Genomic DNA, 25,773 nt, shown 5'->3' with positions numbered 1-25,773 from the left:
TTGGCGCCACTGTGCCATGCCATCAAACGCAGCCACTGTGCCATCAATTGTTACCACTGTGCCATAAATTGTTGCCACTGTTCCCATCAATTGTCGCCACTGTTCCCATCAATTGTCGCCACTGTTCCCATCAATTGTTGCCACTGTGCCCATCAATTGTCGCCACTGTGCCATGCCATCAATTGTCGCCACTGTGCCATCAATTTTCGCCACTGTGCCATGCCATAAAACACAGCCTCTGTGCCATGCCATCAAACGCAGCCACTGTGCCATCAATTGTCGCCACTGTGCCATAAATTGTTGCCACTGTTCCCATCAATTGTCGCCACTGTTCCCATCAATTGTCGCCACTGTTCCCATCAATTGTTGCCACTGTGCCCATCAATTGTCGCCACTGTGCCATGCCATCAATTGTCGCCACTGTGCCATCAATTTTCGCCACTGTGCCATGCCATAAAACACAGCCTCTGTGCCATGCCATCAAACGCAGCCACTGTGCCATCAATTGTCGCCACTGTGTCCATTAATTGTCACCACTGTGCCATGCCATCAAACCCAGCCACTGTGCCATCAATTGTCGCCACTGTGCCATGCCATCAAACCCAACCACTGTGCCATCAATTGTCGCCACTGTGCCATGCCATCAAACGCAGCCACTGTGAGATCAATTGTTACCACTGTGCCATAAATTGTTGCCACTGTGCCCTGTAAAATGCTGCCAGATTGCCACCTCCTTCCACCGTCCCTCGATGTCTTCCCCCGCCCTCGATGACGCTTCAGCCAATCAGGTTACCAGTAACCAGACCCCGGTGAACCTGATTGGCTGAGATGCCTGTCAGTGTTAACCAGGGAACGCACACCCCGTGCGCCCTCTGGTTAACTATTTGGAAGCCGATTACGCACCGCCACTGATCGCATCAAAACACTGGTAACCAGAATTGCTTCTTGAAAATTCTAAATACAGTAGTTTTATGTTTTATAAAAGTCCAATATAGTTCCGAGAGTTTGGTCCTGTATAGAGCAGGAATGGGATAGAGACTACGTTTTTATTTTGCTCCATGCAACTCTACAGGATGATTTGCTCCTACTTCCTGAGGGCTGTGGGTCTGGGGGGACTGGAAGTGGTTTCTGGATAATTCCACAATGTTTTTTAGTAGAATGCATTGCACATTAAAGCCTTCTTAGAACAGAACTTAATCACATGTCCCAAAAATAAGAGAATTATTCCCTATTTTGGAACAGTGGTATAGAGCCATGCAAATCTTTTATTTGCACCCCATTGGGCGGGCATACACAGGTATATAATATGTGCCGGCTGGCTCTCTCATGCTACCGGCCCGCTCTCTGCTTTCCTGTGTGTCCTGACGGCTGTGTCTCTCATGCTGCTGCCTTCTCTCTGGTTCTCCCGTGTGTCCCGCTGGATGGCTCTCTCAAACTCTCTCACTCCCCTGTGCTGTTCGCCAGCTCTCCGGCTCTGTCATGCAGCTCAGTGATTGGGGACCCCTGCAGAGACTCGGGGCTATGGGCCCCAGATTCGGGGCTATAGCACCAGAAGCCACCTCCTAGTGACGCCACTGCAGTATCCTGTATAATAATAATAATAATAATAATAATAATAATAATAATAATAATGATGAGGAGGATCGCATGCGTGACACTAATTACCAGACGTAATTAATCTATAGGCATGCAAAGAAAAAAAAAGAAACTTTATTGGCATGCATCTTTGCAATGTGTGATTGAATACAGATTTAATATAAACAGTCTGTACTTTTTATACAACTTATTTTGTTAATGTCTTCCTCATAATTAGAGTTGAGCGAACCCGAACTGTAAAGTTCGGGTTCGGTACGGACTTTGGGTTTTTCCCGACCCCGAACCCGAATAATTGGAAAAAGTTCGGGAAAAAAAATGCGCGGAGGTCCCCGCAAATTCAATAACCAGACCCTTTAGGTCTGGTATGGATATTAAGAGGAACCCCGCCGTCAATTTAAAAAAAAAATGACGTGCGGTTCCCCCTAAATATCCTTAACCAGACCCGTTATCCGAACATGTTGACCTGGCCAGCCGCAGAAAAGAGGGGGGGACAGAGTGCGACCCCCCCCTCTCCTGAACCGCACCAGGCCACATGCCCTCAACATTGGGAGGGTGCTTTGGGGTGCCCCCCAAAGCACCTTGTCCCCATGTTGATGGGGACAAGGGTCTCATCCCCACAACCCTTGCCCGGTGGTTGTGGGGGTCTGCGGGCTGGAGACTTATCAGAATCTGGAAGACCCCTTTAACAAAGGGGACCCCCAGGTCCTGACCCCCCCTGTGTGAAATGGTAATGGGGTACACTGTACCCCTACCATTTCACGAAGGAAGTGTAAAGTCTTGTAAAAAAAAACACACCCGAACATCCAGGTGTCTGCTCAACTCTACTCATAATTGATACGTTTAAAGCATGATGATATACTTCACTTTCTCATAAGCCATAATTTATATGTAGGGTGGAATCAGATTTTTTTGGTGAACTTTTTAATTGCTGCCTACTGTATATTCTCTTTGAACCATAATTTTATATAATGAATCATTATATCTCTGGCAATAACTTTATTATTACTTATGATATAAAAAAGATACATGTATAGATACATATCTCCAGGCAAGGTGTTGCCACTTTAGGAGTTTATTCAATACACAGGATATACAAATTAATGACTAGCACAGGGGTAGGCAACCTTTTGAGCACAGTGTGCCGAAAAATGTTTTCAAAGAAATTGAGAGTGACGATTTTATAACAAAAAATATAAACTTCACACGCTCAATCACGAAAAATGATTTTTTATGAAGTAAATGCTGTAAACTACTTGAGCAATAGTGGGAAATTAACATGCTGCACTCACGCCTCAGATCACTGTCCCTCTTGCACATCTGCACCACCTCTGTACCCCCCCCCTGCTCACCTGTCCCACCACTATTCCCCTGCACATCTGCCCCACCTCTATACCCCCTGGTAACCGTAAGTAAACAAACCGCAATTGCGCCTAGTAAGAATAAGATCTGTGAATTTTTTTTCACAATCTCATTCTTTCCAGCCTGGAGGAGAGATGTGGGGTCTCATTGACTCCGCCTCTCTCCTTAAAGAGGACCTGTCACACACTATTCCTATTACAAGGGATGTTTACATTCCTTGTAATAGGAATAAAAGCGATCACAATTTTATTTTTTTAAAGTGTAAAAAATAAATAAGTAAAAAAAAAAATTAAACGCCCCTGTCCCCGGTATCTCGCGCTCAGAAGCGAAGGCACATGTAAGTCCCGCCCACGTATGCAATCGTCGTTTAAACCACACATGTATGGTGTTGCCATGTGCGTTAGAGCGTGTGCAACAATTCTAGCACTAGACCTCATCTGTAACTTTAAACTGGTAACCTGTAAAAAAATTTAAGCGTTGCCTATGGATATGTTTAAGTAACGAAGTTTGGCGCCATTCCATGAGTGTGCGCAATTTTAAAGCATGACATGTTAGGTATCTATTTACTCGGCGTAACATCATCTTTCATATTTTACAAATAAATTGGGCTAACTTTACTGTTTTGTTATTTTTTAATTCATGAAACCATTTTTTTTTACAAAAAAAAGGCGTTTGAAAAATTATTGCGCAAATACAGTGCAAGATAAAAAGTTGCAATGACCGCCATTTTATTCCCTAGGTTGTCTGCTAAAAAAAACATATATAGGCCCGGATTCACAAAGCACTTACGCCGACGTATCTAGAGATACGCCGCGTAAGTGTTAATATGTGCCGTCGTATCTGTGCATCGTGCCCACAAAACTAGATACTCCTGAAAATAGGCTATAAAAAAGGAACTAAAAAGATTAAAAAAAGAAATAAAAAATATCAAAAACAATTTTTTTTTCAAAAAAATAAAAAAAAGGGGACTTGCCATCTGGGGTCCTGTGCTCACACACACCACATCCACCTCACATTGGTTTAGCCCAAGTCCACCATGCAGGACATGGGAGCAGCAACGCCACGCCAAGGCCCCAATGGTGTTGCTGTCCATTCATACCACATTCACACGGTCGTGGGGATAACCTCTCCCTGACGACCCAAGGTGACACGCCTTGCTGGCAGGAATTTCACCCACATTCACACACCAGTCACACTGTAGCCTGCACTACTGACCGTGTGCAGTCACTACAAAAAAATAAAAGGGATCATGCCATTGGCCGACATGGCATGCCCTTACTGGAGGACGGCACATACATCTATGCACGTCTCTCCAAAAAAAAAAAGCTCATAATCTGAGCAAACCAAAAAAAAGAGGACTCATTTGCCCTGTCGTGGGCCAGGCCTGGTGCCACGGCTCTGGCTCCTCGGTTGTCTGGGGGGAGCCTCGGGTGGGGGGGTGGTGCATCAGGAGGAGGATCATCCCCCTGGTCTGTCACTCCTGGCAGATGCTGGCTGCGTGCCCTCCAACGCAAGGGCAATGCGGGTGAGGACAGAGTTCGTCTGCGCCTGCATCCGCAGCTGGCAGGTGGTGGTCTGCCGCTGGTGGCGCCTGGTCTGCCTTCCCTCCGCCTCGATGGCAGCAGTGTTGGCCTGTATAGCCACTCCCAGGCTCTTCACCTCTGCCACGAGGCCTGCTGCTGTGGCCTCTAGCTCCCCAATGGCCAGGGTATGTCGCTCCAGGCTGGCCTGCATATTAGAGCCCTGGTCACCAGATGGTGAGGGACCCCCTGCCACCATGTGGTCCCGCATGGCCTCCAGGGTCTGGGCTTGGTCACCCAATGCAGGTCACCATAGCAGCGCAGTTAGCACTCACATCCTGCAGGCTGTCAGAGATTGAGGTGCTCTGCTCAGCCTGCTGTGTGAGGCACTGCTGCACAGTGGCTTCGGTGCCCTGCACAGCCAGTGTGCATTCAGCCTGGGTCTTGGCTGAGGAGGCCAGGCTGTCTGCCACACGGCGTAGGTCACAGGCAATAGCACCCATGTGGCGCATCTGGCGGGCCTGTTCCCTCGCAAGCCCTTGTTGTAGGGATTCGGGTACACCCCTTGTCTTCCGCAAAGCCTTCCTGGGGGCTGGAGAGGCTTGGGCCCGTCTGTACGGGGTGGCCCTTGAGGGGCTTCCCCTGATGGGCTTCCCCTGATGGGGGTGGCCCTTGAGGGGCTTCCCCTGATGGGCTTCCCCTGATGGGGGTGGCCCTTGAGGGGCTTCCCCTGATGGGGGTGGAGGTTGAGGGGCTTCCCCTGATGGGGAGGGAGGTTTGGGAGGGTCCAGGGAAGATGTTATCCTCCTCGAGGTAGACATATTCCTCCAGATTAACATGCTCCTTCTCAACTACCTCTAGAGAGGTGTGGGCACTCTCCTCCGGGGATGACGTGGGTTGTCCAGCAGCAGAGGATGGCCCAGCTCCCTCCAGCACATCTGTGGATGACACAAAGCATTCACATGTTGGTGGACCCACACACTTGTCACATGTTCCCTTGCACCCCCTCACATGCTACACACCGGATGGGGGATAAAACACACTTACCTGTCCTCAAGGCCTGTTCACCGGGGTCAAAGCCCTCCAGGCCCTCCACCTGATCCCTCTCCAGACATCTGGCGATCACCTCCTCATCGGCAGTGAGCCTGACAGTACTGGCTGGTCCGACTCCCATGCCCCTGGCGTGCCTCTTCATCCTGGCCAGCTTATCTCTGACCAGACGACACAGGTCATTGATTTTTTTTGAGATGTCCTTGGAGGTCCTTCTCTCATGTCCAAGAGCATTGACCTCCAGGGTGACCTCCTGGAGGATCTCGTCTTTCCTGACCTTGCTGATCATGCCACTCTGAGCGCCATGGAGGTACACATCGTACCTTGAGATGGCAGAGATCAGGATTGCCTTCTCCTCAGGCGTAATTTTTTTTTCCTCCTCTCCCTCTCAGTCACTGGAGCAGACATCGCTCAGAATGCAAAAGTACCTGCACCACGGAAGACTGGTGTACTTTTGCGCTCGACGGGCGCATGTCTGGGCGTATATTTATGCTCTGGGCGTAGGCGGTGAGTCGGCGTATCTTATAACTATGCCCGGTTACGCCGGGCATAGTTGTGAGCATGCACAGAGGGGTACGGGACATAGGCCCATGTTACGGCACATGCGCCGTTTGCGATACGCCGGGCGTAAACCACTGCGCCACGCTCGGACCATCATTTGGATGGGGTCACGCCCACTTACACTTACGCTGGCCTGCGCCTTCGAAAATACGCCACGCTGGCTCATCTTGGTGAGCAATGGCTTGCTGATTGCAGTGCATGCCTCTCCGTGCTGCGCCGGCGTAACGTAAAAGAGATACGCTACGGCGGCATAAATATGCGCCAATGTCTGTGAATCCGGGCCATAATGTTTGGGGGTTCTGAGTAATTTTCTAACAAAAGAATGATGATTTGTATTAAAGCCCGGTATTGAAGTGGTTAAAGAACATCTAACCTGGAGAGAAAATATCTTAACATTCAACTAGCCACTAGATGGAGCTGACGAATCTTTATCTCCTATTATGACTAGCACCGTGTATTGGCCATAATGCTTTATTTTCCTGATTCACCCTGTTTTTATGAATAAAGAACATCTAACCTGGAGAGAAAATGGCTTAATAACATTCAAATGACCACTACATGGAGCTGGTGAATTTTTATTGTCCTATTATCATCTCAGCTCCATCTAGTGGCAATAATGCAGCATTTTCTTAATTCATCCATTCTTGTTAATCTTTATTTCTTATTATAATTAGCTCCGTGTATTGACCGTAATGCTTTATTTTCCTGATTCACCCTGTTCTTACAAACAAAGAACATCTGACCTGGAGAGAAAATAGCTTAATAACAATCAACAGGCCACTAGATGGAGCTGATGAGTTTTATTTTCCTGTTATCAGCTCCATCTAGTGGCCACAATGCAGTATTTTGCTAATTCCTCAATTCTGAAGAATAAAGAACATCTGACCTGGGGAGAAAATAGTTTAATTACATTCAATTGGCCACTAGATGGAGCTCATCAATTTAATTTTTGCTGTTATCATAAGCACTATCTAGTAGCCATAATGTAGCATTTTTCCTATTATGATCAGCTCCATCTAGTAATCATAATGCAGTATTTCCCGAATTCAAACTAATTACATGAATAAAGAACATCTGACCTGGAGAGAAAATAGCTTAATGGCATTCATTGGCCGCTAGATGGAGTTGATAATTTTTATATTTTTTTCTTTTATCATCAGCGCCATCCAGTGGCCATAATGCAGTATGTGGCTAATTCACCCATTTCTATGAAAAAAGGAACGCCTGACCTGGAGAGAAAATAGCTTAATAACATTCAATTGGCCACTAGATGGAGCTGATGAATTTGTATTGTCCTGTTATCAGCTCCATCTAGTGGCTATAATGCAGCATTTTCCTAATTCACCCATTCTTATGAATAAAGAACATTTGGCCTGGAGAGAAAATAGTTTAATAACATTCAATTGGCCACTAGAGGGAGCTCATTAATTTTAATTTTTCTATTATCAGCACCATTTAGTAATCATAATTCAGTATTTCCCATATTCAATCTATTAACATGAATAAAGAACATCTGACCTGGAGAGAAAATAGCTTAATTGCATTCATGGGCCACTAGATGGAGCTGATTATATTTTTTTTATGTTCCCTTTATCATCAGCGCCATCTAGTGGCCATAATGCAGCATTTTCCTAATTCACCCATGCTCACGAATGAAAAACATTTGACCTGGATAGAAAATAGTTTAATAACATTCAATTGGCCAGGAATGTATTATTTCCTGTTACGATCAGCGCCATCTAGTGGTCATAATGCAGTATTTTACAAATTTCCACCCATGCTTTATAATGAAAAACATTTGACCTGGAGAGAAAATAGTTTAATAACATTCAATTGGCCACTAGATGGAGCTGATGATTTTTTTTAAATTTTCCTTTTATCATCATCGCCATCTAGTGGCCATAATGCAGCATTTTTCTATTATCCTCAGCTCCATCTGGTAATCATAATGCAGTATTTCCCTAATTCAATCTATTTACATGAATAAAGAACATCTGACCTGGAGAGAAAATAGCTTAATGGCATTCATTGGCCACTAGATGGAGCTGATGTTTTTTTTTCCTTTTTATCATTAGCGCCATCTAGTGGTCATAATGCAGTATTTTCCTAATTTCCGCCAATGCTTATGAATGAAAAAAACACTTGAGCTGGAGAGAAAATAGTTTAATAACATTCAATTGGCCAGGAAAGTTTTATTTCCTGTTATTATCAGCTCCATCTAGTGGCTATAATGATATATTTTCCTGATGTTTACCCTATTCTTATGAATGAAAAACATTTAACCTGGAGAGAAAATAAGCTTAATAACATTCAATTGGCCACTAGATGGAGCTGATAATTTTTTACATGAATAAAGAACATCTGACCTGGAGAGAAAATAGTTTAATAACATTCAATTGGCCAGGAAAGTTTTATTTCCTGTTATTATCAGCTCCATCTAGTGGCTATAATGATATATTTTCCTGATGTTTACCCTATTCTTATGAATGAAAAACATTTAACCTGGAGAGAAAATAAGCTTAATAACATTCAATTGGCCACTAGATGGAGCTGATAATTTTTTACATGAATAAAGAACATCTGACCTGGAGAGAAAATAGTTTAATGACATTCATTGGCCACTAGATGAAGCTGATATTTTTTTTATTTTCCTTTTTTCATCAGCACCATCTAGTTGCCATAATGCATTTTTTTTTCCTAAATTCACCCATTCTTATGAACCAACAACACCTGACTTGGAGAGAAAATAGCTTACAAACATTCAATTGGCCACTAGATGGAGCTGATTCTTTTTTTTTTTTTTCCTTTTATCATCATCGCCATCTAGTGGCCATAATGCAGTATTTTCCTGATTTCCATCTGTGCTTTAGAATTGAAAGACATTTGACCTGGAGAGAAAATAGTTTAATAACATTCAATTGGCCAGGAATGTTTTATTTCCTTTTACGATCAGCTCCATCTAGTGGCTATAATGCTATCTTTTCCTAATGCAGTATTTTCCTAATTCACCCATTCCTATGAACAAAGAACACATGACCTGGAGAGAAAATAGCTTACAAACATTCAATTGGCCACTAGATGGAGCTGATTCTTTTTTTTTTTTTTTTCCTTTTATCATCAGCGCCATCTAGTGGCCATAATGCAGTATTTTACTCATTTCCATCCATGCTTTAGAATGAAAGACATTTGACCTGGAGAGAAAATAGTTTAATAACATTCAATTGGCCAGAAATGTTTTATTTCCTGTTACGATCAGCGCCATCTAGTGGCCGTAATGCAGTATGTTCCAACATGTTTTTTTGATTCTCATTGATGTTTCGCAGGACATTTGTGTGTGTGTGTGTATATATATGTGTGTATATATATATATATATATATATATATATATATATATATATATATATATATATATATATATATATATATATATATATATAAATAAATAGCACAAACAAAATATGAGTCTATTCTCTTAAAGTTGGACTTAGTAATGCAAAAAATAAACAAATAAATAAATAAATAAATAAAAAAAAATGAAAAAGAAACAAATAATTAGAAAAATAAACAAATAAATAAAAAAAATGAAAAATAAACAAATAAATAAAAAAAATGAAAAATAAACAAATAAATAAAAAAAATGAAAAATAAACAAATAAATAAAAAAAATGAAAAATAAATAAATAATAATATTTATTATTATTTATTTATTTTTCATTTTTTTTTATTTTATTGATTTTTTTATTTTTTTAATTTATTTATTTGTTTATTTTTCATTTTTTTTATTTATTTATTTGTTTATTTTTCATTTTTTTTATTTATTTGTTTTTCATTTTTTTTAGATAATTTATTTATTTGTTTATTTTTTTGCATTAGTAAGTCCAACTTTAAGAGAATAGACTCATATTTTTTTTGTGCTATTTATATATTTATATTTATATGTATTTATTCATCGTTATACCTGCCCATGGACACCTTAGAAGGTGAATTCAGATCACCTCCTCCCCCCTCCCCCAGCAATTTTCATTCCACCTTTAGAAATATTATCCTCTGATCTCCGCACAGTCATCCCGTATCTGCGTCGCACAGATAGAAATAGACATATTTAGCTGCGCAGAGCCCGGGCACGCCCTGACAGCGTTTACTAGGATTGTCATAACTTTAATGAGGGTGCCTATTAAGACGGAATGAGATCCCTCATTTTTAAAGACCTCATCCACTCAGCTCAAAGGGTTTTGAAGTTGTGATTCTGGCTGTTCCCGATGACGAGTCTCGCGTTTGTGTCACGTCTGTCCTACGGACGAGGAGCCTGACACATCCAGCCGAGGTCCCCGAAGGAAGACGGCGTCTGGGGGGGCAGGTGAGGACGGGACGGCGCCGAACAAAGGTAAGCGATGGGAAGCTTTCGCGGTGAATTTGCGCTCCTCGCTCCGATATACAAATCAATAAAGAGTCAGAAAACCCCCCAACTGTAGGGCGACTCGACTCACCTTGCCGCAAAATTACCGGTTTTAGTTCCATCAAAATTTTGATTTTTTTTTGTGTATTTTAAATAGCTTGGCTTCATTTCATAATAGTGTTCTTTTTATTGGTGTGATTTTGTTATTTCTTATTTTTTTTTCTATTTGTTTGTTTGTCTACTAAATGGTAGACCATATTTTGGCCCAAAAAGAGGTCCTCAGTAGATTACTGGAGCTTCTGTAACCCTCGGTAGCAATTCTTTGTATTTATTTATTATTGTTATTCCCTATGTTTTTTTTTCTTTTTTAGCTTTAAATATTTTACGTTACCTATTTTTTTTTTTGTCTTTTTTTTTTTGCCTCATAAAATAATGAGACGAAAGGGAGGGGACATTTTTTGGCCCAAAAAGAGGTCCTCAGTAGATGACTGGAGCTTCTGTAACCCTCCGCAGCAATTCCTTTGTATTTATTTATTTTTGTTATTCCCTATGTTTTTTTTTTTTCTTTTTTGTACTATAGCTTTAAATATTTTATGTTACCCTTTTTTTTTGTCTTTTTTTTGGCCGCATAAAATGAGACAAAAGGGGGGGACATTTTTTGGCCCAAAAAGAGGTCCTCAGTAGATGACAGGAGCTTCTGTAACCCTCGGTAGCAATTCCTTTGTATTTATTTATTTTTGTTATTCCCTATTTTTTTTTTTTGTTTGTTTGTTTTGTTTTTTTGTACTATAGCTTTAAATATTTTACGTTACCCTTTTTTTGTCTTTTTTGTTAGCCTCATAAAATAATGAGACTAAAGGGGGGACATTTTTTGGGCACAAGAGGTCCACAATGGACAACCCGAGCTTCTGTAACCATCAGCATACATTTCTTTGTATTTTTTATTTTATTTTTATTCCCTATTATTTAATAATTTGTTATGCAGCTTTAAATACTTTATTTTGCTTTTTTCTTTACTTTTCTTAACCCCTGTAAAATAATGAGGCTAATGGAAGACCAATATTTGGCAGAAAAAGTGGTCCTTAATAGTAGACAGGAGCTTTTGTAACCCTCAGTAGAAATTGCTTTCTATTTATTTATTTTAGTTATTCCCCATTTTGTTTTTCCTTTTTTTATTTTTTTTTTTTTGTACTATAGCTTTAGATATTTTACTTTACCCTCATAAAATAATAAGACTAAAAATACTTTATTTTGCTTTTATTTTCCTTACATTTTTATACCCCTGTAAAAAGAAGACCAATATTTGGCACAAGAAGAGGTCCTCAAAAGGTGACAGGAGCTTCTGTAAGCCTCGGTAGCAAATCCTTTTAACTTATTTATTTTTGTTATTCCCTATTTTGTTTTTTTCTTTTTTGTACTATAGCTTTAAATTTTTACGTTACCCTTTGCCTTGTCTTTTTTGTTAGCCTCATAAAATCATGAGACTAAAGAAGGGGGGGGGGGGGACATTTCGTGGCCCAAAAAGAGGTGTTCAATGACAGGAGCTTCTGTAACCCGCAGTATCAATTTCTTTGTATTTTTTATTTTTGTTATTCCCTATTTTTTTTTTTATACTATAGCGTTAAATATTTTACGCTACCCTTTTTTTTGTCTTTTTTGTTAGCCTTAATAATGAAACTAAAGGGGGGAATTTTTTTGGCACAAGAAGAGGTCCTCAATAGTAGGCAGGATCTTCTTTGACCCTCAAAAGCAATTCCTTTTTGTATTTATATATATATTTTTTTTTCTCTTTTTATTTAATATGGGTTTGTAGGATTAAATATTTTATTTTACTTTTACTTTTTTTTCTTTGTAAGCCTCATAAAATAATGAGGATAATGGGGATACATTTTATGACTCAAGAAGAGGTCTTCAGTTGATGAAAGGAGCTTCTGTAATCATTAGGAGCCATTTCTTTGTATTTGTGTATTTCTATTATTCCCCATTTTTTTTAATATTTTGTTTGTGTGACTTTAAATGCTTAATTTAACTTTTTTCTTTTTGTTAGTCTCATAAAAAAAATTTGAATGATGGGAGACATTGGGCGCAATTCACAAAAACATCTCGCATGTGGTATTTAGGTGTCCGAACACATTTTCTTTAAATATCGCATGTGATCCTAAAACCTCCAGTTCACTATACCGCATGCATAGGCCTTAAGCTCAATTCACAGAAGGAAATAAATAATTAAATGCATGCGGTAATTAAGTAGTGGTCCAGGCATGCGGTATTTAAGGAATGTGTATGATTATAAGTGGCTGTTATGGAGCGGGCGGCTGCCGGTGGCCTCAACAACCAGTAACTGTCATGGTTGTTAAGGAGCAGGCGGCCGCTGCATCTTTAACTACCGATGAGTCATCAGAGGTTCCGTGACAACTGAATGTAAAGAAAAAAATCATGGAAAAAATGGCGTAGGGTCCCCCCCCAATTCATACCAGTCCCTTCAGGTCTGGTATGGATTTGGAGGGGCCGGGCACCCCCACTCCAAAATAAAAATGAAAAATTAGTGGGGTCCCCAAAAAAACATACTATACCATGCAGACCCCTCCTTAACCTAACCAGGCCACATGCCCTCAACATAGGGGGGTATTTTGGAGCAGGGGAGCTCCCCCTCCCATGTTAATGGGGGGGAAAAGGGCCTCTTCCTTGTGTCCACGCCTTCTTGTGACTTCATTGACCTAGCATGCCCCAGTCAGTGACATCACAAGGGGCAGGGCCACCCGGTGTCACCGCCGGGTGGTCCCACCACTTCATTTATTTAGTGGCGGGAGGTGACGGAGATGTCAGATGGTGAGAGCCAGCATCAGGTGTAGACCTTTTTTTTTTCGGGTCGCGGCGGCAGCAGGCATCATGATTGATGCTGGATCTACACCAGGGGGAAATTTTTTGTTTAAATTATGGCTGCCTTTTTATTTTTTATTTTTCAGCACTTTATTGGTGAATGAGTAGGCCCTACTTATTTACATGGGGGCGAGCGGAATCTGGGGCCCCTTATTAAAGGGGGCTTCCAGTTTCCGATAAGCCCTCTGCCCACAGTCCTCCATAACCACCAGCCAGGAATTTGGGGAAGAGGCCTTTGTCCCCATGTGCTATCCGGGCTGCATGCTCGGATAAGGGTCTGGTATGGATTTTTGGGGGGCCCCATGCCATTTTAAATGTTTTTTTCGATGTGGGGTTCCCCTCAAAATACATACCAGACCACTTGGGGGGGAACACCTCATCAGTTGTTAGACATGACGGCCTCCCACTTCTTAACAACCATGACAGTTACTAGTTGTTAAGGATGCTGGCTCCCTCAGGCTTTAAATCACTGCAAGCTTTCACTACTAAAATAGTGCATGCAGTATGTCAGAGCTATATACATGATTAATAACGAAGACACAAATAATTGAAAATAATTATTATGCATTTTACTAACAATTCAATGAAATTATTAAGTGCTTATGTGCTAATGTTAGGTTCTTTATACAATAACAGGTTCACATGCTAGAATGACTTGGCAGAAAGATATAGCAGGAACAGACTGTTCTCCTCTGGAACCTTGGATTGACTTGCTATGGACCATACAAACAGTTAGTCTTCTTATATTACAGTGAAGTATTTGGGAGTCTTGAGGTTGGTCAAGCTAAAAAGGTGTCCAGAAATAACAGAAATTAATGTCTCTTGTAGCTAACGATATGCTGCTTGTGCTAACTATGTTAAATATTTCATGTTTGGGAGGGTGAAACATGGCAACTGTCCAAGACCGGTGTCTAAAAGTTTCTGGTTTTGATCAGGAGTTCAGATCTTAGGAAACTGCCGCCATTTTGAGGGATCTCCATGCATGCTAATCTCTTTACTTCCTAATCTTTACTTTTACATTAAAGTGCTAGCCCCCCAGAAGGGCTGCTGGGAATATACCTCGGGTCTCCCTCACTTGTACAGAGGCTGCCAGTCACAAGCACAGTTCCATGCCCCCCGAAAATAATGACTCCATCTAGGGCAGGGGTCTCAAACTCCATTTCTTTGTAGGCCACATCAGCATTATGGTTGCCCTCAAAGGACCGGTTGTATCAGCACCCCACTCCCCTTACATCGGATGTCAAGAGCCACCCACCATCAGAAGTCGAGCATCCCCCCACTATCCCTTACATCAGTGCACCCCCTTGCCTTGTGCTGCTGCCAGGAGGGCTAGACAGAGAAGTGCAGGATCTAGTGGAGGAGTCCTGTCCTTTCTGCTGCTGACTGCTGAGACCAGGTAGGGGCGGAGACAAGGGGGTGTAAGGGCCACATGAAATGGCCTGGAGGGCCTTGTGTTTGACACCTGTGATCTAGGGGATGTCTTTTTAGAATTTATTGCTGAGGAACAGGAGAGGGGTTCAGGATACCCCAAAATGATAATGCCAATCAATGAGAGGACAAACTTCTTACAGGAGAGAGAAATCCCAACAGGAGCAGCACACACCAGTCCAAACTCAAGTCTTAGGCCGCGTACACACGATCAGTCCATCCGTTGAAAACGGACTGAAGGTCCGTTTTCATCGGTCCAAACCGATCGTGTGTGGGCGCAATCGGTCAGTTATCCTTTGGTCAAAAAAATTAGAACTTGCTTTAAAATTGAACCGATGGACGCCTAACCGATAGGTCAAAACCGATCGTTAGTATGCAAAAGCATCGGTTAAAAACCCGTGCATGCTCAGAATCAAGTCGACGCATGCTTGGAAGCATTGAACTTCATTTTTTTCAGCGCGTCTATGTGTTTTACGTCACCACGTTCTGACACGATCAGTTCATTAACCGATGGTGTGTAGGCACATCAGACCAAAAGTCAGCTTCATTGGTTAACCGATGACAACGGTCCTTCGGACCATTCTCATCGGATGGGCTGATCGTGTGTACGCGGCCTTACTCACAATGTCCCAGGAGCTGTCATTCATCCAGCACCCACAGGTAGATCCTCAGTGGATCCTTCTCCAAACCAGGACTTCAGGACAGTGCCCTCCAGGAAAAGTCCACTAGCAAACTCCTCCAGGCCTTCAGCCTAGTTCCTGCTGAGGCCCAGACTGCAATGTCTGGTCTCAGTAGCTCTTTCCTAGGGGCAGCAGCCCCTGGAGAACAAGACCCCTTCCCGAAGAGGAAAGAACACTCTGGAAAGGCCTTCCAAACATTTATACCCTCTTTTAGATGCCTTCCTTCCAGAGATTGGCTGGGGCATGACAGCTATTCATGCTGGTCATTTGACTCTCCCTGCCCTATATTCTGGAACCTTCTTTCAGAAGCAGGTGAGAGGAATAAAACACCCAGCTAGGAAACCCTGATCAGACAAAAACAATCAACTGCTGCTCCGCGGACTACAGTGATACCAAAAACAAAACTGAAACCAGCAGCCTAACCAGAGGTGGGCACTACAACTTTTTGACTCTTCTCTTCGAAATAAACTTTCACAGCTTCTACCACAAGCAGAGGTTGTTGCTTTCAGAGCATTTGAGTGTAAGCTCTTCTGGTACAGACACTGATGTGACTGGCTCAGTGTTCTCTGTACTGCACTGCGGTATATGTCAGAGCTATATAAATGTATAACAATATGAATATGTGAGTGTGGGGGAGGGGACATTAGAGTGTAAGCTCATTTGGTACAGTGACTGATGTGACTGCCTCAGTGTTCTCTGTACAACATTGTGGTATATGTCAGAGCTATATAAATGTATAATAATAGTGTGTGACTGTGGGGGGGGCATTAGAGTGTAAGCTCCTCTGGTGCAAGGACTGATATATATATATATGAATCTTTATCTAAATAGATTCTTCCTGTTTGTTTCTCTCTGCAGGGTATGGTAAGGCGAAGGCGATCGTCCATCACCGTCCTCTCCATCTCTCTGTGCTTCACCCTGTCTCTCCTCTCCTATACCCTTTATGAGAGTGAGCCTATAGGCGACCTTCCAGACCTCCATCACCCTATCCCAGCCAATCTTAGCTCTCCCCCATCTCTACGCCGATCAGCCACTCTTTACGACACAAACTTCAGCTTCTATCTAAACCTGTCCGAATATACCAGGTGGTACCCGGCCCTCCAGAAGTACAGGTGCCGAGCTGTTATAGGCCTCTTTGGATACTGCGAGACCCAGGAGCCATTGATCCTTCTGGCGGTGAAGTCCCATCCGGCCAACAAACAGAGACGTGAATCTCTCAGGAACACATGGGCCAGAGAGAGAAAGCTGGGGGGATATCACTTAAAGCGGATGTTTCTGGTGGCCAGTTCCGGGCTGAGGAGGGAGATGGAGCGGCTGATTGAGGAGGCTTCTACCCACAGGGACATCATTCTCTGGGACTTCATAGAGAGCCACCATAACTTGTCTCTGAAAGAACGATGTTTTCTCGAGTGGCTAAACTACCAGTGTCCAGAGGCTACCTATATATTTAAAGGTAAGGGACCATCAACAGGTGTGCTGTATGTAGATGTAAAGTTAACTTCTCAAATGTTCTGGTGCCTTCTAGAAGAATGGGAGTGGAGGGGAGGTGAGGTGGAGCTGCCTGGAGTATTCTGAGGGCCCTAAATAATCTCCAACTTTGATTGGTCAGCCCAGCTGGGGAGGAGTTGTGTTCAGGTGGAAGCTGAAGAGTGAGTGTTAGGCTGTTGTGGCCTTTGAGGGAGCTCTCCAGTCTGGGGGGGTAACAGGTGACCTTGGTTCTGGACTCGGGTGTGGACGGGACCTTCCTTAAACCAAATATGTGTCCTGGTCAGGAGGCACGGGAGCAAGGAGAGGATAGCGGGAGAACACTGATCAGCAAGTTAACTTTACGTCTATTAACCACTTGATCCACGGAAGGTTCTACCCCCCTTCATGACCAGGACATATTTTGCTATTCAGCACTGCGCTACTTTAATTGGTAATTACTTGGTCATGCAACACTGTACCCCAAAAAAATGCATATACTTTTTTTGCACAAATAGAACTTTCTTTTGGTGGTATTTTATACTCTGTTATAAAACATATCAAATAAAATCATATTTTTTCATGAATTTAGACCAAAATGTATTGGTAAAAATGTGTATATTAATTCAGGGGTGTGGAAATTTTAAATAAAAAACGACTTCAGGGTCCCAATCTACTTGCCCCCCTGTCCAGTGCTCACCTCTGTGCCCCCCTGTCCAGTGCTCACCTCTGTGCCCCCTGTAGAGTGCTCACCTCTGCACCCCCTGTCCAGTTCTCACCTCTTTGCCCCCTGTCCAGTGCTCACCTCTTTGCCCCCTGTCCAGTGCTCACCTCTGTGCCCCCTGTCCAGTGCTCACCTCTGTGCCCCCTGTCCAGTGCTCACCTCTGTGCCCTCTGTCCAGTGCTCACCTCTGTGCCCCCTGTCCAGTGCTCACCTCTGTGCCCCCTGTCCAGTGCTCACCTCTGCGCCCCCTGTCCAGTGCTCACCTCTGCGCCCCCTGTCCAGTGCTCACCTCTGCGCCCCCTGTCCAGTGCTCACCTCTGCGCCCCCTGTCCAGTGCTCACCTCTGCGCCCCCTGTCCAGCGTTCACCTCTGCGCCCCCTGTCCAGCGCTCACCTCTGCGCCCCCTGTCCAGCGCTCACCTCTGCGCCCCCTGTCCAGCGCTCACCTCTGCGCCCCCTGTCCAGCGCTCACCTCTGCGCCCCCTGTCCAGCGCTCACCTCTGCGCCCCCTGTCCAGCGCTCACCTCTGCGCACCCTGTCCAGCGCTCACCTCTGCGCCCCCTGTCCAGCGCTCACCTCTGCGCCCCCTGTCCAGCGCTCACCTCTGCGCCCCCTGTCCAGCGCTCACCTCTGTGCCCCCTGTCCAGCGCTCACCTCTGCGCCCTCTGTCCAGTGCTCACCTCTGCGCCCCCTGTCCAGTGCTTACCCCTGCGCCCCCTGTCCAGTGCTTACCCCTGCGCCCCCTGTCCAGTGCTTAGCTCTGTGCCCCCTGTCCAGTGCTTAGCTCTGTGCCCCCTGTCCAGTGCTTAGCTCTGTGCCCCCTGTCCAGTGCTTAGCTCTGTGCCCCCTGTCCAGTGCTTAGCTCTGTGCCCCCTGTCCAGTGCTTACCTCTGTGCCCCCTGTCCAGTGTTCACCTCTGCGCCCCCTGTCCAGTGTTCACCTCTGCGCCCCCTGTCCAGTGTTCACCTCTGCGCCCTCTGTCCAGTGCTCACCTCTGTGCCCCATGTCCAGTGCTCAGCACAAGAAAGGTCTGAAGCCCTCATAACGGGCACAGCAGGTGTATAGACCCAGGAACTCAGCACAGGGATGGTTGGATCCCCTAATAAGAGCATAGCAGGTCTACAGACCCAGTAACTCAGCACAGGGATGGTGGAACCCCTCATAATGCACACAGCAGGTGTACAGACCCAGGAAATTAGCACAGGGATGGTAGGGCTGATAAATGGCTATTTACAGTCCTGCATTACTAACAGTTACATTTTTTAAGTTTGTTTGCGCATCCCCAAAAATGTTAATCACCAGCTGCCACTAAACTCGCATAGGGGAAGGGATATAGTAAAATACTCCAAATTAACTATTTACTTTGGAGGACAGCTTTTTCTCTGGAACTGTGTAGCCAATTGTACAAAGTGAAGCAAAGTCCCCTTTAAGTAGAAGGGATTGAGTAGACCCTGCTCTTCAGGACACCAGCCAGTGTCCCCTTTAGCCTACACCAAGCAGCTGACTTTTAGCACTCAAAGGGACGTTCATCAGCAACAGTTTCTAGGATCCCATTTAGGGGGTCTGTACTCACAAGACCCTGGTCGCAGGTCACCTTCCCCCGATATACCACACAGAACCCATGGACATCCTCCCTCAGTCAGCTTTCAGGAGCACCCCAGGTTTCAGCCTTTAGTATTCAGGCCCTCAGGTCACCCATTTGAGGCTCCATGGCATCCTGTGCCAGGAAGAGGCAACGGCCCCTTCCCAAACTGGACCTCTCCTTTCTAGAAAAAGACACAGGGCCGGATTCAAGTTTTTCAAGTTTTTTTTTGAATGGCGCATGCGCCGTCCGTAAAATATCCCAGTGTGCATTGCTCCAAATTACGTCGCAAGGACGTATTGGATTTGACGTGAACGTAAATGACGTACAGCCATATTCGCGAACGACTTACGCAAACAATATAAACATTTCAAAACTTGGCGCGGGAACGACGGCCATACTTAACATTAGCTACACCTCATATAGCAGGGGTAACTATACGCCGAAAAAAGCCGAACGTAAACAACGTAAAAAAATGCGCCGGCGGGACGTATGTTTCTGAATCGGCGTATCTAGCTCATTTGCATATTCCTCGCGTAACTATACGGAAGCGCCACCTAGCGGCCAGCGTGATTATGCAGCCTAAGATACGACCGTGTAAGACACTTACACCAGTCGGATCTTAGGGATATCTATGCGTAACTGATTCTCTGAATCGGGCGCATAGATACAACCGACCGCACTCAGAGATACGACGGCGTATCAGGAGATACGCTGTCGTATCTCGTTTTTGAATCTGGCCCACAGATCCCATATGCTCACCAAATATATGTAGCGCTACCCCCGTAGGAGCTGCTGGTTATATTTTTGGGTGGCACGTTACCTCTGTGTTCTCGCTGTCCAGGGTGAAATGAGAGTCTGAGAAATTGAAATGTCCACACAATACACTTATTTTTCTTGGATTTATTTGGGAGAACTTCAGAATAAAAGAAGGATGAGGGGTGGAAGGGTAGATAGGTTTAGGTGCGTAATCAAAATAAGGAAACACTCCTGTTTCCAGCAAACAGTTCTCGTCGCCACTCTAGCCAGAGTGGGTATTGCTCACCCGGACAGCTCCCCCCCCCACTGGCCCAGCAGCCGGGATGGCGCACAAAGTAAAGTACAGTCTCTGCCACAGACCTTCCTTTGTAGACTTTGGTCCGGAATCCGGATTCTGGGTGCTGAATCCGGATTCAGCACCCAGATCTCTTTAGCTTGGCTTCTTTAGAACTTTTAGATCCGACAGGCGACACTGTCAAGCCTTTCAGTGTATGGTGCATCCTTCAATGAAGTTTCCAGGCCTTCCCCCAAGGTACCAACTGTTGTTATATATATATATATATATATATATATTAATATATGTGTAGGTATTTTATATATTGTGTTATATGTATGGCACGGTATATACAGTCAGGTCCATAAATTTTGGGACATCAACACAATTGTAATATTTTTGGCTCTATACACCACCACAATGGATTTGGAATGACACAAACACGATGTGCTTTAACTGCAGACTATCAGCTTTAATTTGAGGGTATTTACATCCAAATCAGGTGAACGGTGTAGGAATTACAACAGTTTGTATCCGTGCCTCCCACTTTTTAAGAGACCAAATGTAATGGGACAGATTAACAATCATAAAACAAACTTTTACTTTTTAATACTTGGTTGAAAATCCTTTGCAGTCAATTACAGCCTGAAGTGTGGAACGCGATGACATCACCAGACGCTGGGTTTCATCCCTGATGATGCTCTGCCAGGCCTCTAATGCAACTGTCTTCAGTTCCTGCTTGTTCTTGGGGCATTTTCCCTTCAGTTTTGTCTTCAGCAAGTGAAATGCTCAATCGGATTCAGGTCAGGTGATTGACTTGGCCATTGCATAACATTCCACTTCTTTTCCTTTGGTTGCTTTCGCAGTATGCTTCGAGTCATTGTCTATCTGCACTGTGAAGCGCCGTCCATTGAGTTCTGAAGCATTTGGCTGAATATGAGCCGATAATAATATTGGCCAAAACACTTCAGAATTCATCCTGCTGCTTTCGTCAGCAGTCACATCATCAATAAATACAAGAGAACCAGTTCCATTGGCAGCCATACATGCCCACGCCATAAAAACTACCACCACCATGCTCCGCTAATGAGGTGGAATGCTTTGGATCATGAGCAGTTCCTTTCCTTCTCCATACTCTTCTCTTCCAATCACTCTGGTACAAGTTGATCTTGTTCTCATCTGTACATAGGATGTTGTTCCAGAACTGTGAAGGCTTTTTTAGATGTGGTTTGGCAAACTCTAATCTGCCCTTCCTGTTTTTGAGTCTCACCAATGGTTTAAATCTTGTGGTGAACCCTCTGTATTCACTCTGGTAAAGTCTTCTCTTGATTGGTGACTTTGACACACATACACCTACCTCCTGGAGAGTGTTCTTGATCTGACCAACTGTTGTGAAGGGTGTTTTCTTCACCAGGGAAATAATTATTCAGGCATCCACCAAAGTTGTTATCCATGGTCTTCCGGGTCTTTTGGTGTTGCTGAGCTCAAAGGTGCATTCTTTCTTTTTAAGGATGTTCCAAACAGTTGATTTGGCCACACCTAATGTTTTTGCTATCTCTCTGATGGGTTTGTTTTATTTTTTCAGCCTAATGATGGCTTGCTTCACTGATAGTGACAGCTCTTTGGATCTCATATTGAGAGTTGACAGCAACAGATTCTGAATGCAAATAGCAAACTTGAAATGAACTCTGGACCTTTTATCTGCTCCTTGTAAATAGGATAATAAGGGAATAACAAAGACCTGTCCATGGAACAGCTGAGCAGCCAATTGTCCCATTACTTTTGGTACCTTAAAAAGTGTGAGGCACATATACAAACTGTTGTAATTCCTACACCGTTCACCCGATTTGGATGTAAATACCCTCAATTAAAGCTGAAAGTCTGCAGTTAAAGCACATCTTGTTCGTTTCATTCTCGGGCAAACCGGTGGAAACGGTAAGCCCAAGAAACACTGGTTGGCGGAACCTTTCCAGCGGCTCATGAGCCAGGGCCGTCTTAATAGCATCATGGGCCCCTGGGCAAAGTAATGCACTGAGGCCCCTACCAGCCTGTCCCAATTTACTCACCTACTCTCAAGAATTAAAGTATAAATAGTTGATAGAATTAAACATAATAAAATTGATCTTAAACAATAAGAAAACATGCCATAAATCAAAGACTAATCAACACAAAGGGCACAGTACATGGGGGAGTCAGGAGGGCAGAATGCTGGGATCAGGGGGGCACAGTACAGTTTATGGGACGCTGGCCAGGACATGGCCATCCCGACACAGCTTAGTAGAAAGCGTGACTGTCCCGGTGTAGTGTCACATTCCGCTCCTTATCACAGAATGCTCCGGAAGTGACGTTTTGTCGCTGCCATCTTGCTACACCCCATACTACTGCACAGTAATGATAGAGAAGTGGGCAAGCGGACATCTTGTTACACCCACCAGAGTTTTAGATTTCACAGTTATTTTCAACACAAAACGGAGCTTATATGCTTAAATACAGTATTTGGAAATCTGACAGACTGTTTACATGTTAAATTTTAAAAGCAGCAGCAAACCTGCTGACCTTACATGGTTGCTAATGTGACAGAACACCTCTGATTTTCACATGTAACATGTAAACAGTCCGTCGGATTTCAAAATCATGTAATTAAGCGTATAAGCTCCATTTTGTGTTGAAAATAACTGTGAAATCTAAAACTCTGAAGGGTGTAACAAGATGTCCGCTTGCCCCCTTCACACTTTATCATTACTGTGCAGGAGTGTGAGGTGTAGCAAGATGGCGGCGACGGAACGTCACTTCTGGAGCAATCTGTGATGGGGAGCGAAATGTGACAAGACACCGGCAAATCTGGGACAGTTGACAAGTATGATGAAATGCAAGATTATCATGGGGGCTCCCATGCACCTGGGGCCCCTGGGCAGTGCCCAGAGGTGCCCATGCATTAAGACAGCCCTGTCATGAGCTGCTCGGGTTGGTTTCCTGAGAAAGACATCCACCTGCTGAAAAAAACAGTACTGGGGTTTTGGCTGATATCTTCAGCCTTAATCTTGGTAAACCACTTGCAGACAGCAAGGTGTGTGTATGTATATGTGTGTATGTATATGTGTGTATATGTGTGTATACATATATACATACATACGTATTGAGTTCGGCAAGTGGGTTTATGTTTGAAGACATTTTCAAAAAATTGCAATTCTGAAATATTTCCCTCTTATTTCCTTTCACAGGTGATGATGATGAATTTGTGAACCCACATGCCTTGGTGTCCTACATTCACGCCTCTCCTCGGAAATATCGACTTCACATCCATGGCCAACAGCAAATCCACGCACCTCCCGAGCGCTGGGGAAAGTACGCTGTGCCCATCTCCGTCTATCCCCATGGCTACTACCCTGCATTTGTCTCTGGTGGTGGTTTCCTCCTCCCGTCGGAGTTGGTGCCATCTCTTCACTGGGCGGCGTCCATTATTCCTACCTTCCCACTGGACGATGTCTTCTTCGGGTTCCTAGCTTTGGCGGCCAAGGTTCATTTCCATCATGAGCCAAGGTTCCATTCCTTTGGCCTGAAGAGTGACGACAACTGCCGATATGCAGATGTTCTGGTTGCCCATGGCCTAACTCCACATCGACTTCTGGAAGTGTGGAAGGAACTACCGTATTTGAAACCTTGTCCACCAGAACTAGACAAAAATGAAGAGGAGGAGGAGGGAAAGAAAAAGAAGAAGAAAAAGAAAATGAAAGACCAATAGCCCCAAGTCCCACTTTTTTTTTTACTGCAGAGGAAACAGACTGGTAGTTCATTCTTATGTGTGTCACCTTATGGAGGGCAGAGCCGCCTCTACATGTGTCACCCTATGGAGGGCAGACAGCCTCCTAGTTTCCTTCTGTCTGTTTCACCCTACCGAGGAAGGAGAACCTCATATTTCCCTTCTGTCTTTGTCACCCTACGGAGGGCAGAGAGCCTCAGATTTTCCTTGTCTATGTCACTCTACAGAGGATGGACAGTCTCATAGTTCCAATCTGTCTGTGTCACCCTATAGAGCAGGGATATGCAATTAGCGGACCTCCAGCTGTTGCAGAACTACAAGTCCCATGAGGCATAGCAAGACTCTGACAGCCACAAGCATGACACCCAAAGGCAGAGGCATGATGGGAATTGTAGTTTTGCAACATCTGGAGGTCCGCTAATTGCATATCCCTGCTATAGAGGATTGGAGAGCCTCATAGTCCCCTTCTGTCTGTGTCACCAGAGAATGGAAAGCCCCATAGTCCCCTTCTGTCTGTGTCACCAGAGAATGGAAAGCCCCATAGTCCCCTTCTGTCTGTGTCACTGGAGAATGGAAAGCCCCATAGTCTCTTTCTGTCGGTGTCACCAGAGAATGGATAGTCCCCTTCTGTCTGTGTCAACAGAGAATAGAAAGCCTCATAGTCCCCTTCTGCCTGTGTCACCGGAGAATGGGAAGCCCCATAGTCTCCTTCTGTCTGTGTCACCAGAGAATATTAAGCCCCATAGTCCCCTTCTGTCTGTGTCACCGGAGAATGGAAAGCCCCATAGTCCCCTTCTGTTTGTGTCACCGGAGAATGGAAAGCCCCATAGTCCCCATCTGTCTGTGTCACCGGAGAATGGAAAGCCCCATAGTCCCCTGCTGTTTGTGTCACCGGAGAATGGAAAGCCTCATAGTCCCCTTCTGTCTGTGTCACCGGAGAATGGAAAGCCCTACAGTCCCCTTCTGTCTGTTACACCAGAGAATGGAAATCCCCATAGTCCCCATCTGTCTGTGTCACCAGAGAATGGAAATCCCCATAGTCCCCATCTGTCTGTGTCACTGGAGAATGGAAAGCCCCATAGTCCCCATCTGTCTGTGTCACCGGAGAATGGAAAGCCCCATAGTCCCCTTCTGTCTGTGCCACCAGAGAATGGAAAGCCCCATAGTCCCCATCTGTCTGTGTGACCGGAGAATGGAAAGCCCCACAGTCCCCTTCTGTCAGTGTCACTGGAGAATAGAAACCTCCCTAGTCCCTATCTGTCTGTGTCACCGGAGAATGGAAAGCCCCATAGTCCCCTTCTGTCCATGTCACCAGAGAAAAGAAAGCCCCATAATCCCCTTCTGTCTGTGTCACTGGAGGATGGAAAGCCCCATAGTTCCCTTCTGTCTGTGTCACTGGAGAATGGAAAGCCCCATAGTCCACTTCTGTCTGTGTCACTGGAGGATGGAAAGCCCTATAGTCCCCTTCTGTCTGTGTCACTGGAGAATGGAAAGCCCCATAGCCCCCTTCTGTCTGTGTCACCAGAGAATAGAAAGCCCCATAGTCCTCTTCTGTCTGTGTCATTGAAGAATGGAAAGCCCCATAGTCCCCGTCTGTCTGTGTCATCAGAGAATAGAAAGCCCCATAGTCCCCTTCTGTCTGTGTCACCAGAGAATGGAAAGCCCCATAGTCCCCTTCTGCCTGTGTCACCAGAGAATGGAATGCCCCATAGCCCCCTTCTGTCCATGTCACCAGGGAATG

At 44.5% G+C, this 25,773-nt stretch overlaps 1 protein-coding gene across 2 annotated transcripts in view; it reads left to right on the top strand.

The window, feature by feature from the left end:
• The window catches only part of LOC120933692 (N-acetyllactosaminide beta-1,3-N-acetylglucosaminyltransferase 3-like), a 64,897-nt gene extending 40,590 nt beyond the window's left edge, over positions 1 to 24,307 (top strand). The window contains exons 1-3 of one of the 2 annotated variants that reach the window (XM_040347042.1): positions 14,000 to 14,093; positions 16,329 to 16,923; positions 23,494 to 24,307. In XM_040347042.1, the coding sequence (XP_040202976.1) occupies positions 14,013 to 14,093; positions 16,329 to 16,923; positions 23,494 to 24,014 (1,197 nt within the window). In that variant the 5' untranslated portion in view covers positions 14,000 to 14,012 and the 3' untranslated portion in view covers positions 24,015 to 24,307. Of the gene's footprint in view, positions 1 to 13,999; positions 14,094 to 16,328; positions 16,924 to 23,493 lie in introns of those variants that run through there. The other variant, XM_040347043.1, reaches the window with a different exon arrangement.
• The last annotated feature ends 1,466 nt before the right edge of the window (positions 24,308 to 25,773 follow it).

This window comes from Rana temporaria, chromosome 3, assembly GCF_905171775.1.
Source record: "Rana temporaria chromosome 3, aRanTem1.1, whole genome shotgun sequence".
Lineage (NCBI taxonomy): Eukaryota > Metazoa > Chordata > Amphibia > Anura > Ranidae > Rana > Rana temporaria.
The sequence above is the reverse complement of the archived record's forward strand: the minus strand, read 5'-3'. Positions and strand labels throughout refer to the sequence as shown.